At 49.1% G+C, this 16350-nt stretch overlaps 3 protein-coding genes across 10 annotated transcripts in view; 2 read left to right on the top strand and 1 right to left on the bottom strand.

Moving 5' to 3' along the window:
• Mboat7 (membrane bound acylglycerophosphatidylinositol O-acyltransferase MBOAT7) overlaps positions 1-3927 on the bottom strand; it is a 17512-nt gene extending 13585 nt beyond the window's left edge. Inside the window, exons 1-4 of one of the 3 annotated variants that reach the window (XM_075942494.1) lie at positions 1974-3927; positions 1268-1346; positions 1035-1164; positions 442-568 (exon numbers count right to left, since the gene is read on the bottom strand). In XM_075942494.1, coding sequence (XP_075798609.1) covers positions 442-568; positions 1035-1164; positions 1268-1343 — 333 coding nt within the window. In that variant the 5' untranslated portion in view covers positions 1344-1346; positions 1974-3927. Of the gene's footprint in view, positions 1-441; positions 569-1034; positions 1165-1267; positions 1347-1723 lie in introns of all 3 variants that reach the window. The other 2 variants (XM_075942485.1, XM_075942476.1) reach the window with 2 other exon arrangements.
• The window catches only part of Rps9 (ribosomal protein S9), a 27431-nt gene extending 11081 nt beyond the window's left edge, over positions 1-16350 (top strand). Inside the window, exons 1-5 of one of the 2 annotated variants that reach the window (XM_075942552.1) lie at positions 13095-13164; positions 13419-13540; positions 13719-13841; positions 15225-15411; positions 16102-16350. In XM_075942552.1, coding sequence (XP_075798667.1) covers positions 13444-13540; positions 13719-13841; positions 15225-15411; positions 16102-16279 — 585 coding nt within the window. In that variant the 5' untranslated portion in view covers positions 13095-13164; positions 13419-13443 and the 3' untranslated portion in view covers positions 16280-16350. Of the gene's footprint in view, positions 1-13094; positions 13165-13418; positions 13541-13718; positions 13842-15224; positions 15412-16101 lie in introns of those variants that run through there. The other variant, XM_075942558.1, reaches the window with a different exon arrangement.
• On the top strand, positions 2373-10112 carry Tsen34 (tRNA splicing endonuclease subunit 34). 5 transcript variants are annotated; one of them, XM_075942522.1, is made up of 5 exons: positions 2373-2388; positions 3842-4088; positions 4240-4609; positions 4725-4982; positions 9634-9966. In XM_075942522.1, exons 2-5 carry the CDS (start codon positions 3846-3848, stop codon positions 9819-9821), a joined length of 1059 nt encoding a protein of 352 aa, XP_075798637.1. In that variant the 5' UTR covers positions 2373-2388; positions 3842-3845; the 3' UTR covers positions 9822-9966. The 5 variants fall into 5 exon arrangements, with proteins under 5 accessions (XP_075798637.1, XP_075798654.1, XP_075798628.1 ...); XM_075942539.1 differs by lacking the exon at positions 2373-2388 and adding an exon at positions 2629-2766 and having other exon boundaries at positions 4240-4591; positions 9634-10112; XM_075942513.1 differs by lacking the exon at positions 2373-2388 and adding an exon at positions 2629-2766.

Below are 16350 nucleotides of genomic sequence, written 5' to 3'. Positions count from 1 at the left end.
GCACATTCCAGGTGAGCCAAGGGCTTGTGATATCTCCTGACCACGGAATGAGTGGAGAGGTGAAGACCTCCTCCAGAGTATGTGAGAGGTCAACTCTGTCCCCAGGGAGATATGAAGTTTCAAGCTTAGGATTTGTGAAAGATTTAAAAAAAAAAAAATTCCAGCTGGGCAGTGATGGCGCACGCCTTTAATTCCAGCATTCGGGAGGCAGAGGCAGGTGAATCTCTGTGAGTTCGAGGCCAGCCTCGTCTACAAGAGCTAGTTCCAGAACAGGCTCTAAATAAAAAAACTTCAGCGAAACCCTGTCTCGAAAAACCAGAAAAAAAAAAAAATCCATAGCCCTCCCCTGACTATGAGAAAGTCTAGTCTGGGAAGAGAGAACAAGAATGCTGCTACCTGGCTATCACGGAGAAAAAAGGGGTAATGTTTCCCCAATCTCACCTTCAGTGTCAACAGCAGCTGGATGGCATTGGTGAAGGGTGTGGGAGTGGGCAGGCCCAGCAGGCTGAGGGCTCGGAAGAAGAGGAGATAGGAGAAGGTCCAGGCAAGAGCCAGGGCATGACAGGAGCTACGACAGAGGTGGGAAGTTATAGAGTTGGGTACAGGGACCTTGGCCCTGCTTCCTTCTCCCGAGTGTGGCTTTATACCCCACCATTCCCTCATTCAGCCAGAAAAAAAGAGGGGAGAGAGTGAGGACCAGTGGATGGCAGGCAGGGACAGAACAGACACAGCCACAGAGAAAAAAAGAATGAGGGAGTCAAGAGAGAAGCGTTGTGGTGAAGAAGAGAGCCAGCCGGAGCGCAGGACTGGGTTACAAATGACTGTCATCATGTGGACACTGAGGACTGGGGCAAATCTGCAGGGACAGGAAGGTGCAGAACAAGGTGAGAGAGGAAGAAACACGGCCAAGACACAGAGAAACATGAGAGAAACAGCAGGCAGCAAGAGACTGAAAGAAGAAATGGAAGACAACATGAGGAAACAGGTTGCTGTTTCTCTACATCCTCCTTTCTTTCTCACCACCTAGCTCTCACCAAGGCTGGGCCTGAATGAGGGCCCAGGTTCCCAAGATGGTGATCAGAGAATGTAAAGTGTGGGGGCCACAGGTGAATAAAGTGAGCCCCAGGCCCACAGCTGCTGCCCCCCATTTCTTCAGCCCAGGTCCTGAAAGGAAAAGGTAAAGTGTAAGCATAGAACTTTCGGGAGGGGTGATCCCCACCTCAGCTCCCTCACCCTAATTTTCCACTGGGCACGGAACCTGACTCACCAGCTTTCTTAAAGAGGAAGCCGATAGGGATGGAGATAAGCAGGACCACTAGATAGGTCCATTCTTCGGGTGTCATGGTCTGGGGGAGGAAGGGCTCACAGTGAGAACTAGTATTCCAGTCCCTTCCTCTTTTGAGAGTAGAATCCCCTACTTTTGAGAAGCCAGGCCTCCAGTTCACTCCTCCTTCCAGGACCCAGGAATCAAGCCCCTCACCCCAATCCTCTGCCAACGTACAAATCAAAAGCATTTCTGCCCCTATTTAATACCTAGACATCTAAACACCTTCTGGCCCGGAAAACAATCCTTTGCAAGACCCTTCCTCTCTGATAGACGAGGAACCCACATCACCCCCACCTTCCTCTGAGTACACAGGAATCCTTAAGAATCCTGTCTGGATCCCCAGGCTCCCCTATGTCTCAGGGGACCCAAAACCCCAGGACTCCTACTCCTACCCACCCCGGCGAAATCCAGCATTTAGCATCCACTTGTCTTCAGAGCTCCGGCCTCCTCTCCAATCCAGACCCCGGAGAGAAGGCAATGACCCTGTCTGATCTGCAGGCTCCCTCCGTAGCCCAGCCCCGCGTGGATCCGATTCCGCCCTAGCAGATCCACAGGCGGTTACGCCACCCAGCCGGGCCACGCTCTGGTCTCCGTCCCCGCACCCAGCCACCTTACGATTTTCTGCGATGCCTCTATACAAGCCCACCTCGGCCCACCTGAACCGTCCGTGGACCAGGAGGCTGATGAGAAAATCCCTCTTTCGCGACCGCCCCTGCTCGGGCCACGCCTCCTCAGCTCAGCACGCCCCCGCACTGCCGGTTCCCGAGGGTGCCCGCTGGGCTGCGCGGTCCAGGCCCAGAAAGCGGATGCAATACGTATACAGCACGGTGGGAAAAGAACCCAGAACACCAATGCGCTGAAGGATGCCTGCCCCGTTCTTTCTGGGAGGCCCCTGGGCAAAGAGCTGCCAGTAACGGGGGGGCGGGGTTTCGGGTCAGAGGCGGGGCCAAGGCTTCGAGTCCCTATGAAAACGGGTTGTGACTTAAGAAGGAGGCGGGACCTGGAGCTCGGCGTTCGGAAAGAGGAGGACCCTCAGCTTCGGATTCCTTCGGGTACACTCGGTAATTCAAACTCACGGCGTGGAGGTGGGGCCACAAACTTCGGCTTACTTCGGAGATAGTTCGGAATTAGAAGCGTTCACAAACTCGGCCGGATGTAGGCGGGCCCACACGCTTCGGCGTGATTCGGAGATAATCGGTTCCAAAAGTCGCTGTTTAGTGTTAGGCGGGCTCACAAACGCAGCCCGATGTGGGCGGGGCCACACACTTCGGCTTACTTCGGAAATAGTCGGAATCAGACGGGTGGTGTGTGTCAAAGAATAGCAGGATGTAGGCGGGGCCAAAAGCCTGGACTAATTTCGGATAGTTGAATACGTTTTAGGTCACTGTCAAATGCCAGTGAGGCCAGAGGTTTTGTCTGAACTTTGGAAATAATCAGGGGTAAGTGGACTTAGTGGAATAACAAGCGGAACCAAGAGCTTCTCGAAATATCTAGCCTTATTTGGGGGAGGAGGAAGGCGGAGCCATAGAAGACCGGAAAAGGCACTACGCGAGACCATTTATAACGGGGCGGGGCCTACAAGACTCGGTAGGCACGGGGGTAGGGCCAAGGGCGGTGACCCTCAAGGGCCCACATTTGGAGACCCTGCGGCCGTGAGAGCTCGCCTCAGGTTTTCAGCTCGGCTAACGTGACGGGATGACGGAGGACGTGCTACGTATTGCCGGCTCCGCCTCTACTGAGAGTGTTGGCTAGCTGTTGACTTATGGGCTCTGACCGAAGACAGTGCGACAGAGTGAAGAGAAGTTAAGACGTGCACTGCGTCCAGAGTTCAATCGTGGGCGACAGCTCCCGAAACTGGGTAGGGAGTGGGCAGGGTCACAGCTGGAGGTGCAACTTGGAAGGGGTGGCTGATTCGACAGAGCCGAGCACTCCCGAATGCGTTCGGTAGTAGATCCGAGATCACCGGAAGGTTGACACTCTTGTATTTAGGGTGGGCAGGGCTCCGGATTGAGCCGAACCGAGGATGCTGGAACATCGAACCGCTTGCGCAAGACAGGATTGGGTTCTTTAAAGTCCGCCTAAGTGAATAGGCAGGAAAGGCGAACCTCGGAAATTCGACATGGGAGGGTCTGGGTTCCAAGTTTCTAAAAGAGGGTGTGGCTTGAGCAAACCGCCAATCCACGTTGAGGTTCGAGACTTGATGGACACACCCGAAAGAAGACACCCACTTTGCGAAAAGGGCGGTGCACCGTTATGGCGGGAGGAGACGTGATGCGGTGGCACGCATTGGCCGAGACGATGGTCACCAGGAACTGAGGGGGAGCAGAACAGTGGGACCTGGGCGAGGGGCGTGGTCTCTAGCGGTCCTTCCGGGTGGGGCTTGGCCTAGGGAGCAGGTGGCAACCCCGGTCCCGCCCCCTCGGGTTCAGGGGCGGACCTTGCTTGCACGGGGGCGTAGAAGGCTTCAGTCCGACCTGCGGGGCTGTTTGGGTGACCAACACCCCCACTTTGCAGGAGGATGCTGGTGGTGGAGGTTGCTAATGGCCGCTCGCTGGTGTGGGGAGCTGAGGCCGTGCAGGCGTTGCGGGAGCGCCTGGGAGTCGGGGGCCGCACGGTGGGCGCCCTGCCCCGCGGGCCCCGCCAGAACTCGCGCCTGGGCCTCCCGCTTCTGCTGTTGCCGGAGGAAGCCCGGCTTCTAGCTGAGATAGGCGCCGTGACGCTCGTCAGCGCCCCGCGCCCGGATCCCCGCAACCATGGCTTGGTAAGAAGCAAAAAGGCCCTTGTGGTGGGAAAGCCTGGGATGGCCTGTTTTGGAAGGACGCTGTTGGGAGGTTGTAAACAGGGTCAGGATTCCTGTCTTCCTAAGGGACCGCAGGCTATGTCTTGGGGTTCCAGTTAAGTTTATTTCTCAGGCCCTAGCATCGTTCAAACGCCAGCAAGAGCAGAGTTTCCAGGAGCAAAGCACTTTGGCAGCCGAGGCCCGTGAGACCCGTCGTCAGGAGCTCCTAGAGAAGATCGTAGAGGGCCAGGCTGCCAAGAAGCAGAAGCTGGAGCAGGATTCAGGGGCGGATGAAAGCCAAGAAGCCAGTGGGAGCGAAGCTACCCAAGGGAGTGAAACCAGTGATGATGGCCAGGCGGCCAAGAAGCAGAAGCTGGAGCAGGATTCAGAGGCAGGTGAAGGCCAAGAAGCCAGTGGGAGCGAAGCTACCCAAGGGAGTGAAACCAGTGATGATGGCCAGGCTTCTGCGGAGCAGGAGGGAGCAGGTGAGAGTAGTGTTTGGAGTTCAGATTTGGGGCAGGAGGGAGGAAGCTTTAGGGAATTTTAATTGAGGTTTTTGTGGGGATAAGGACACCTTGCCTTGTGGATTCAGTAATTCTTTTCTATTCCTTCCCCCAGACTCTTCATCTCCCCAACCAGGGCCTTCAAACGGGGTGACCCCCTTGCCCAGGTCAGCCCTGCTCATCCAGCTGGCCACTGCCAGGCCTCGGCCGGTAAAGGCTAAGCCTCTGGACTGGCGTGTGCAGTCCAAAGACTGGCCCCATGCTGGCCGCCCCGCCCACGAGCTGCGCTACAGCATCTACCGAGACCTGTGGGAGAGAGGCTTCTTCCTCAGCGCAGCTGGGAAGTTCGGTGGTGACTTCCTGGTCTATCCTGGTGAGTTCAGGTTGGGGCTCTGGTGGCTGTACCTTTCCTGCTGGTCTTTATTTATTCTGCACTTTCTCTTTTGTCTACAGCCTGGGGACTCAATGCCCTGGAGACTCAGGCAAGGACAGTGGATAATGAGAGAGTTTTCTTGAGCTCCTGGAGAGTTTAATAACTTGTTTGGCTTGAGTCAGGGTCACACTAGGTCTCCAAGACTAGCTTGGAATTTGCTATGCTGCACAAGCTAGCCTTGGAATGCAAAATCTTCCTTTCCCTGCTTCCCAAGTGCTGGGATTACAGGCTTGTGTCACAGCAGCTGGCTTGATTTAGTAACTCTTGATAAATATTATGATCTAGAAGATTGGCTTAGAAATCCTTACAAATGTGCGCAAAACATATGAGCGCATGCCCTGCAGAATTCTTTATAGAATTGAAAGATTAAAAGCAGCAAAGTCACTATTAGTAAGGGCAAAACATAAAAATTAAACTGAGAGAGGTGGTCCCAGCCCTGGGGAGGCAGAGACAGGTGCATCTCTGAGTTCCAGGCAACAGCACCAGGTGGTGATGGCGCACATCTTTATTCCCCTCACCAGGGAGACAGAGACAAGTGGATCTTTGTGAGTTCAAGGTCAGCCTGGTGTACAGGGTGAGTTCCAGGATTGGCTCCATAGCTACTCAGAAACCCTGTCTTGAAAAGCAACAACAACAACAACAAAAAAGCAACCCAGTTGTCCGAGAACATAGTGTTAAATTTTTTTTTTTTTTTTTGGTTTTTTTGAGACAGGGTTTCTCTGTGGCTTTGGAGCCTGTCCTGGAACTAGCTCTGTAGACCAGGCTGGTCTTGAACTCACAGAGATCCACCTGCCTCTGCCTCCCGAGTGCTGGGATTAAAGGCGTGCACCACCACCGCCCGGCCGTAGTGTTAATTTTCAAATAATTAATGTGTAGGATTGTAGTTGGGTATGGTGGTGCATGTCTCTAGTGATAACTGAAGGCATAGCTAGTTTGAGACTAGCTTTGACTGCATGATAACCCATCTCAAGAAAGAAAAGAAAAATGGGTGTGATGACTATGCCTATAATCTTAGCTCTTTAGAATTCGAGACAGGAGGATTGCCACAAGTTTAAGACTTGTATAGGCTATATAGTGAGGTCAGGCCAACCAGGGTTGGGTATCCAGACCCTGTCTGAAAACAGAAAAAGTATAGGATCATGCATGTGAAAACTATAATCAAAAGTGAAAAAAAATGGTAAGGGGGGCTGGAGAGATGGCTCAGTGGTTAAGAGCATTGCCTGCTCTTCCAAAGGTCCTGAGTTCAATTCCCAGCAACCACACGGTGGCTCACAACCATCTGTAAAGAGGTCTGGCGCCCTCTTTTGGCCTTCAGGCATACAGACAGAATATTTTTTTTTTTTATTATTTATTTATTGTGTATACAATATTCTGTCTGTGTGCATGTCCGCAGGCCAGAAGAGGGCACCAGACCTCTTTAAAGATGGTTGTGAGCCACCATGTGGTTGCTGGGAATTGAACTCAGGACCTTTGGAAGAGCAGGCAATGCTCTTAACCACTGAGCCATCTCTCCAGCCCCAGACAGAATATTGTATACATAATAAATAAATAAATAAATATTAAACAAAATGGTAAGTGTATGGTAGATTGTGTGTTGATATGGATATGCAGGTGCCTGCATGGCATTTAAGTAGCCGTGGTCATTGACATTCTAGCTAGGTCTCAGTATGCCTGTATTCCTACTTGGGAAACTGAAGCATAATTTCTTTGACCTGAGATTAAAAAACCAACCTATGCAACATATGAAACATAGTGAGACTCCTATTTGTAGATAAAACTATTGCGGCCTAAAATTGCTAGTTTAAATCAGTTAATTTCATGTTGCTTTTTTATTTTTTGTTTTTTGAGTTGGAAGCAATCTTTTTGCTGTTGGCCTCCTGGGAGCTAGGATGACAAATGTGTGCCACCACATCCAGCTCTAATTCTATGCGTTAAATTGGACCATAAGCTAAACTATTTGCCCTCTTTTCTTTCCTATAACAGGGTGATCCCTGACTGTCCTCAAACGTGGAAGTGCTGAGATGATTAAAATGCATAAGCATTCAGGTCTGGCACTGACCAATTAGTTCTAATATGTCAATTTTTTTTTTTTTTTTTTTTTGGTTTTTCGAGACAGGGTTTCTCTGTGGTTTTGGAGCCTGTCCTGGAACTAGCTCTTGTAGACCAGGCTGGTCTCGAACTCACAGAGATCCGCCTGCCTCTGCCTCCCAAGTGCTGGGATTAAAGGCGTGCGCCACCACCGTCCGGCGTCAATATTTCTAAAACAATGAGTACTCAGCCGGGCGGTGGTGGCGCACGCCTTTAATCCCAGCACTTGGGAGGCAGAGGCAGGCGGATCTCTGTGAGTTCGAGACCAGCCTGGTCTACAGAGCTAGTTCCAGGACAGGCTCCAAAACCACAGAGAAACCCTGTCTCGAAAAATTAAAAAAAAAAAAAAAAAACAAAAACAATGAGTACTCAGTGTACCGGACGCGGAGAGAATCCTTGTTGCCTATGAAATAGTGTCCAAAGCCTCAATCACTGTAATGCTTCTAAATTTATTTTTAAATTTTGCCTGAGGCTCAGAATTGCTAAGCGTCCAGGAAAACAGTTACAGGATTAGTTTCTCAAGCATTTTGATGTACCCTCTCAGCCAATTGGAGTCTTTTAACAGCCAGAGACTCGCACTTTTGGCTAAACTCTTGCCAGGAACCCATCTGCCAGGCAGGGACATAGCAACAGTCTCCTTAGAATGCTTCACAGTCTCATGGTTTAGATTCTCACCTCCTCCCCCTCTTAAAGATTGTTGGTTTTGTTTTTTGGTGCTATGTGTGTGGGTGCACAGGGAGATCGGAAGATGGTATCAGATTCTCCTGGAGCTGGAGTTACAGGCAGCTGGGAGGTCGATGTGAGTGCAAGGAACTGAACTCTGGTCCTCTGGAAGAGTGGTAGATTAGTTGCTGAGCCATCTCTCCAGCTCTCTGTTTTTAATTTTCATTGCCTGTGATTCACCCTCTTGTATAGTCTCATTCAGGTTCCTGTCCTGCTAACTTAGATTCACCTATTCCAGGGACAGACTGTCAGCTGTTCAGTTACCAAGCCCTCCGAGGGCCTCTGCTTCCAGAGCATGTGGCTGCAGTGCTGCACTGGCGGAGCCTACAAAACTAACCCATGGCCGGGCGGTGGTGGCGCACACCTTTAATCCCAGCACTGGGAGGCAGAGGCAGGCGGATCTCTGTGAGTTCGAGACCAGCCTGGTCTACAAGAGCTAGTGCCAGGACAGGCTCCAAAGCTACAGAGAAACCCTGTCTCGAAAAACTAAAAACAAAAAAAAACAACAACAACAAAAAAAACTAACCCGTGTTTACCGTCTGGCACTTCTTTGTGGGGAAATCCTATTTATAATCTACTTGTTTCTTTTTTTCTTTTTCTTTTTTTTCTTCTGATACAGGGTTTCACAGTAGCTATCATACTGGAACTCGCTCTGTAGACCAGCCTGACCTGGAACTCAAAGACCTCCACTTGTCTCTGCCTCCCGAGTGCTGGGATTGACATAGGACTTTGATTTTTGCTTTATTCTATTATAAAATCTTTTCTTCTTTAGTTTATTAGAGTCCCGGCCTGGTCCTGTTAATGTTTTGTGGTTGCACTAGAGATCAAACCTTGCCTGTGCTCCATAAGTGGTCTGCAGCTACATCCCAGCACTTATGACTTATCTTTCAATCTTGAATTGCTTTCTTTTGTTTCTTTTTCATCTTTTATTTTGGTAAAAATGTCTGTATGGTACCCAGGTTGGCCTTGAACTCCTAAGCTCAAAGAGTCTCCTGGCCTAAGCCTTTTATGTGCTTGAGGTTACAAGCTGTCTCACCATATCTTTTAATCATGATAGTTGCGTATTGCTTAGTCTTACAGGTGCACCTTGTACCACGGAAGTAACCATTCTTTGCTTTCTCTTCTGTGTCTTGGCAGTTGTGAACCATCTTGGGCCATTAAAGCCAACCTGGGTCACATGAAACAGCTATCTCAGGAAAAAAAATGGAAAAAGAGGACTGGAGAGATGGCTCAATGGTGTTCTTGCAGAGAACCCAGATCTTGTCCCCAGCACTAGCATGGTGGCTCAAAACCACTTCTAACCCCAGTTCTGTGGGACCTAATGTCCTCTTCTGGCCTAGGCAGGTACCAGGCACACTCATGGTACACATACATGCATGCAGGCAAGCAAACACTCATATATTTTAAATAAATAAATCAAAAGAAAATGTTAGGGGCTGGAGAGATGGCTCAGTGGTTAAGAGCATTGCCTGTTCTTCCAAAGGTCCTAAGTTCAATTCCCAGCAACCACATGGTGGCTCACAACCATCTGTAATAAGGTCTGGTGCCCTCTTCTGGCCTGCAGACATACACACAGACAGAATATTGTATACATAATAAATAAATAAATAAATAAATATTAAAAAAAAAAGAAAATGTTAGAATACTTAATCTACACAAGGCCCTGACTTCCGTACACAGTACTACAGAGGAACCTAAAGTGCAGTAAGCAGAAGGATCCGTTGTCAGTGCTCCAGCCCCTCCAGATGGGAACTGTTATGCATCTGTCTCTTTCTCCCAGGTGACCCGCTGCGATTCCACGCTCACTACATTGCTCAGTGCTGGGCTGCTGAGGACCCCATCCCACTTCAGGACCTGGTCTCTGCCGGCCGCCTGGGAACCAGTGTCAGAAAGACCCTGCTTCTCTGCTCCCCTCAGCCTGATGGGAAGGTGGTCTACACCTCCCTACAGTGGGCTAGCCTGCAGTAAGCTGCAGATTGAGGGGGGTGTGGCTATGTGTCCAAGAACCCTCCTAGATGGTCAACTCCTCCTCCTTCTCACCCCTCATCTTGCATGGAGGCTTGTGTTCTCCCGCCTTGCCTGATTCCAGAGTTTTGAACACTAAATACTTTATAGTTTTTTTTCCTGTTTTAAGGCGCTTACTAGCTATGTTGTTTTATTTTTCTGTCTCCAAACTGTGAGCTTGTTCAGAGTTGAGACTGCTCTTATTTGGCTCTTCTGTTTTCTAAAGGGCAGTTCTCAATAAATTTGTTGAATAAATGTTCGTATTTTGAGTCCTTACAACAGTCTTTGGAATGTGGAGCTTTTAATCCTGTATTCAGATGAGAAAGGAAAGGGGAAATGACTTGCCCAGGTCACAGAACTAATAACTACCAGGCCTGGGACATTATACTTGGTCTTTCTGATTCTGCCTCTCTGCATCCCACGAAGTTGTGCCTTGAAGATTTTTTTATTATGCTTATATATTATCTGCCTACATGTGTATGCGTGTGGGTACAAAGTGCCATGGAACATATGTGGAGATCAGGACAATTTATGAGAGCCTGTTCTCTTTATTTCACCATTTGGGTCTCAGGGATTAAACTCAGATTGTTAGGCTTGCCATCAAACAACTTTAACTGCTGAGCCATTTCACTGGTCGTCTTGAGATTTCTACAAATCATTTCAGATGCATAGAAAAGTCATAACTAAAAATGCTGCATGAGCTGCTTGTGGTGGTGTATACCAGTCTAGTAAGACGTGCTGAAGAGGCAAGGCAGAAGGATCATGAGTTTGAGGTCTACTTGGGCTACAGGTTTGAGGCTAGAGAGATGGCTCAGTAGTTAACCTTCTCCAAAGGACCTAAGTTCAGTTTCAAACTCCCATATAGGACAGCTCACAAGTGCCTGTAGCATCATTTTCAGGGAATTTGCTACCCTATTCTGTCCTCCAAAGGCAACTGTACTCAGGTGCATATACCCACACATATATACACAATTAAAAAGAGCTGGGCGCCGGGCGGTGGTGGCGCACGCCTTTAATCCCAGCACTCGGGAGGCAGAGACAGGCTGATCTCCGAGTTCAAGGCCAGCCTGGTCTACAAGAGCTGGTTCCAGGACAGGAACCAAAAAAAAAACCAAAAACAAAAAAAAAACAGAGAAACCCTGTCTCAAAAAAAATTCAAAAAAACCCAAAAAACAAAAAAACAGAGCTGGGTGTGGTGCTATGTACATTTAATACCAGTACTCAGGAGAAGCAGGAGGATCTTTGAGTTAAAGGCTAGCCTAGTCTACATAGCAAGATCCAGGCCAAGAAGGCCTGTCTCAGATACATAAGGGCTGGAGAGATGGTTAGGAATACTTGATATTCTTGCAGAGAACCTGGGTATGGTTCACAGCATACACATGGCTCACAATTATCCACAACTCCAGTTTCTGGGCATCTAACCCCTTCTGGCCTTTGAAGGCACTAGGTGTACACATGGGACAGGTGCATATATGCAGATAAGACACCTGTATACATTAAATCATTTTTAAAAGTTAAGAATTGGGACTGGCCGGGCGATGGTGGCGCACGCCTTTAATCCTAGCACTCAGGAGGCAGAGGCAGGTGGATCTCTGTGAGTTCGAGACCAGCCTGGTCTACAGAGCTAGTTCCAGGACAGGCTCCAAAGCCACAGAGAAACCCTGTCTCGAAAAAAACCAAAAAAAAAAAAAAAAAAAAAAAAAAAAGAATTGGGACTGGAAAGATGACTCAGCAGTTAAGAGTCCTGCTGCTCTTCCAGAGGACCCAAGTTCAATTCCCAGCACCCAGATGGCAGCTCACAGCTGTAACTCCAGCTCCAGGGGATTTGTCACCCTCATACAAACATACAGGCAAAATACCAGTGCATGTAAAATAAGAATAAAAATCAAATATATGACACATAGTAAACTGTCTACCTGTTGCTACCCGTTCCCTCCCCTCTCTTCCCAGACTAAATGAGCAAGATCCTTGCCATCTGAGTATATAAATGCAAATTGAAGTAAAAGTAAAGAATACCCAATCTAGACCTAGTGTTACAGGCCTGTCCTCGTAGCTACTCAGGGACAGAGGCAGGGACATCGTCCCTATGTGTGTGAGGCTAGCCTGTCTACATAGTTCCAGGATAGCCAGGGCTAGCTGCATAGACCCTATGACCCCCTCAAAAATAAATAAAGGTGTGGTGGTGCACGCCTTTAATACCAGCACTTGGGAGGCAGAGGCAGATGGATCCCTCCTGAGTTCCAGGCCTGTCTACATTGTCAGCTCCAGGACAACCAGGACTAAGTAGAAAGACTAGTGGGCAGGGGTACCAAGTAAACGAATAAAGTATGTGCAGGAAAATGGGTTGTAAACTCAGCACTTGAGAAATATAGGCAGGAGGATCTTGAATTCAGCCATTTGATGGGAAACCCTGTCTCAAAAACAATAGAGACATATGCCACGGTGATTTTCTTCTCTAAGAGTTCCTCACTCCGGATATATCTAGGTTTGTGTCAAGCTCACAAAACCAAACCAGCACAGCATGCATACTTCAATATATGGCCCTAAAATTCTAGCATTTGTAAAGCCAGGGCTGGACATTGTTATGAGACTGAGACATTGGTGGGGAACCAAGGCGGCCCTGAATTTCCCAAGAGTCTTTGCTAAAACAAAAAGTGACAACTTCAGAGCCTTACTCTATGCCTTTGCCCTAGAAGTGGCAGCCTCGCCGGGCGGTGGTGGCGCACGCCTTTAATCCCAGCCTAAGGGAGGAAGAGGCAGGCACATCTCTGAGTTCGAGGCCAGCCTGGTCTACGAGAGCTAGTTCCAGGACAGGCTCCAAAGCTACTGAGAAACCCTGTCTCCAAAAAAAAAAAAAAACAAAAAAAATTATAATAAAAAAAAATTAAGCCGGGCGGTGGTGGCGCACGCCTTTAATCCCAGCACTCGGGAGGCAGAGGCAGGTGGATCTCTGTGAGTTCGAGGCCAGCCTGGTCTACAAGAGCTAGTGCCAGGACAGGAACCAAAGCTACAGAGAAACCCTGTCTCGAAAAAACTAAAAAAAAAAAAAAATTAAAAAGTGGCAGCTTCGTTAATGATTGGATTAAACAAGAATGTCCCCGCTTCAGCTATTCAGCCGCCTAACCACCTCACTGGTAAGTCCGCCCAGCTCAGGGCCGCTCTGGCCCAACCGCTCCACTCTATGGTTTTCCCGCTTCTGATAGGCGAAGCAGCGAGCGGTGCGTGGTGACGTCACGACAAGGCGACGTTACTATAAGACCGCGGTTCTGCGGCAGCGTGTCTCTTTGTCGCCGTCGTAAGCTCCTAGGTGAGTTTTGGGAGTTTGTCTAGTTGGCTTTTTGGGGTAACGGAGCCATTCGTAAGTTTGCGTGTACACTAGGGAAGAGGGGCGGGAAGAAGGTGGTCGGACATATTACAGTACGGTGGTGGGACGAGCTAAGTTCCAAATTTTCTAAGGCGGATCTGGCTCGGCCCGAGTTGGTTCGGGGCTGTGGTGTGCTAGCCGGGCATTGCTGCGCATGCCTCACGACATTTTTGTTTCAAACATGACCCTTTGCGCAGGCGCGGCAGGCCTAGAGACGCCAACATGCCGGTTGCCAGAAGTTGGGTTTGTCGTAAGACCTATGTGACCCCACGGAGACCCTTCGAGAAGTCGCGTCTCGACCAGGAACTGAAACTCATCGGTGAGTGACCAAGGTGGAATTTCGGGTTGGGGGTGGGGGGAGAGTTAGGCCGTCATGAGGTCGGTCTCCCACGTGCTCGTCATGGGCGCCATGGCCGCAGAGGATTGTGGTTCTAAAGTCGCCAGTGTAGTAGTAACCCATGGCTCTGGCCCTGTGGTTCCCTCCCGACCACGTGTAGGAGAATATGGGCTCCGGAACAAGCGTGAGGTGTGGAGAGTCAAATTTACCCTGGCCAAGATCCGCAAGGCCGCCCGAGAGCTGCTAACGCTGGACGAAAAGGACCCACGGCGTCTTTTTGAAGGTGTGTATGGGGCCCGTCTTAAGAATGGGTGGTCGTGTGCGGGCTTACTGAGTTTCTAGGCTGTATTGTGGCCTTGGAAGGTATGACGCTGAACAAATTGGGCTAGTGGGGAATATTTGGTGGAAATTGGCCCGGAACTCAAATGCAGCCAAGTCTCGCCTGTGAACTTACGGAAATGTAGAAGTGTAGGGTTAGCCACCTCACTTGGAATTTTCAACACAGTTAAAACAGATTCATATTTTGGAGTTAGTTACAGGAGAATGGGGGAGCTGCAGGTATATGAGGTTTCTTGTTTTATTAAGCAGAAGAAAAAATTGTCAAAGCCTCCTAGGGATCTCATTTTATCGTGAAACAATCTGGCTAGTGTTAGGAAAGAAAAACCCTGGAGTTGTGGTGTTGGCACTGCCTTGATTCCGAGCTAGACTTTCCCATGTGACTACCAGGAAGGGTCTGTCTCCTGGTTGACAGATTTCAGATTAGAAGTTGAACGCTTTAATAATACCAGTTTGTGCCACAAGGAGGCTAGATGAGTTAATTTTTTAGAGCTCTGGGTTAGCCTACCAAAGAACAGCTTAATGGCGGGGCGTGCTCGTGTCTTAGCTCTCTCAGTGTGCACTTAGTTTCTCTTCATAAAACATTCTGAATGTTTTGTTTGGGTGGTTTAATTGTAATAGTATATTCCTTTTGGGGATTTTTTTGTAATTGTGTCTAACTGGTATTTATATAAAACGTCAGGGATTGAGCCTGTATTTTAGGATGCTGGGTGCATTTTTTTTTCGGTTTGGTTCTTTATACTTAAGGTTTATTGCTAGGTGACTGGTGTTTCGAGCTCATAAGGGAATAGTAGTCTCAAGGATAGATGGGGGTCTTGTGCTATGTAGTCTGGATTATCTCGATCTCTCCTTGCCCTAGCTGCCCAAGTACCGTGATTCTTGTGAAGTTAGCATGTTTTCTTAAGTTTAAAATTAAAGTGCCTGGCCTGGCGGTGGTGGCGCACGCCTTTAATCCCAGCACTCGGGAGGCAGAGGCAGGCAGATATCTGAGTTCCAGGCCAGCCTGGTCTACAAGAGCTAGTTCCAGGACAGGAACCAAAAGCTACAGAGAAACCCTGTCTCGAAAAAAAAATTAAAGTGCCTGTCTTAGAGATCAAGGTTGTGAAAAGCTGTAAGCCTGTGATATAATGCCTGCCGAAAGGGTGACCCAGTGGCAATATCAGTGTCTCAAGCCTGGAGCGCATGGAAGAGAGGTTATCAATTAGGCACGTCACTGTCGTTCTTTTCTCCTGTGCTCTTTGCAAAAATGGGAAGTTGTAGTAACTTGCCTCTTCTGGGGGCTCTGAGGTGAGGAAGTCGGGACTTTATTTGGGTTACACCTCCCCCCCAGGCAATGCTCTTCTGAGGCGACTTGTTCGCATTGGGGTGCTGGATGAGGGCAAGATGAAGCTGGATTACATCCTGGGCCTGAAGATTGAAGATTTCTTGGAGAGGCGGCTGCAGACCCAGGTCTTCAAGCTGGGTTTGGCGAAATCTATTCACCATGCCCGTGTGCTCATCCGCCAGCGTCACATCAGGTAAGCTGCAGCTGGGCCTGTAAGTAAGCCTTACTTTGCCTTATCTGCAATGTTGGTTTCCTTTGCTAAGCTGCTGTCCCTATCTCCTGTGTAGCCTTTGGAGCTGACAAATCTGAGTTTACCCTGAGGGTTCAGAATGAAAGCTTATGGGGAATTGGGAACAACCCCATAGCCCAGCGCAAGAGTCACTGCGGCTCAAGCCGTACACCTTGCGAAGGTCTCTGCCAGGCATGCAAAGCAGCTGGACAGGTAATAGCTCTTGGTGCTGTCTTGGAGAGGATGGAGTTGATGTTGGGGTGGTGGTGAAACGGACATTGGAGGTTACTGTGTTAGTTCCAACACAGACCCTCATTGCTATATTTGTATTTGTTAGTTTGCCAGTTGGTAATCAACCTGTCTGAAGTGAGGTTCAGGTAAGGGGAAATTGCGTACTCTTATGTAAATGAGCACCAATCCTGAGAGCTGTGTAGGGCATAGGCTCAGATTCTCCCTCATCAACTTCATCTATGGGCAGAGATGTACTCTGAGGTGGTGTGAGCCTTAAGTACCTAAAGCATTTGTATAGGCTCTGGTTCCAAGGCTGCCCGTAGACAACTGAGGTCAGGAGTGCCCATCAGCCCGCTGTCAAGGACAGGACCAAAAATTGTTTACCTCTCACCTTGTCCCTTTTAACCTGTTCTTCTCACTCAGGGTCCGCAAGCAGGTGGTGAACATCCCGTCCTTCATTGTTCGTCTGGACTCCCAGAAGCACATTGATTTCTCCCTCCGGTCTCCTTATGGTGGTGGCCGACCAGGCCGAGTGAAGAGGAAGAATGCCAAGAAGGGCCAGGGTGGTGCTGGAGCTGGTGATGATGAAGAAGAAGATTAAGTTAATGTCTCCCTGGACTGGAGAATTGTCTAGTTTCCAGTTGGCTAATAAAACAGAATTAACACTTGGTT

Source organism: Microtus pennsylvanicus, chromosome 1 (genome assembly GCF_037038515.1).
Source record: "Microtus pennsylvanicus isolate mMicPen1 chromosome 1, mMicPen1.hap1, whole genome shotgun sequence".
NCBI classification, from domain to species: Eukaryota; Metazoa; Chordata; class Mammalia; order Rodentia; family Cricetidae; genus Microtus; species Microtus pennsylvanicus.
The sequence above is the reverse complement of the archived record's forward strand: the minus strand, read 5'-3'. Positions and strand labels throughout refer to the sequence as shown.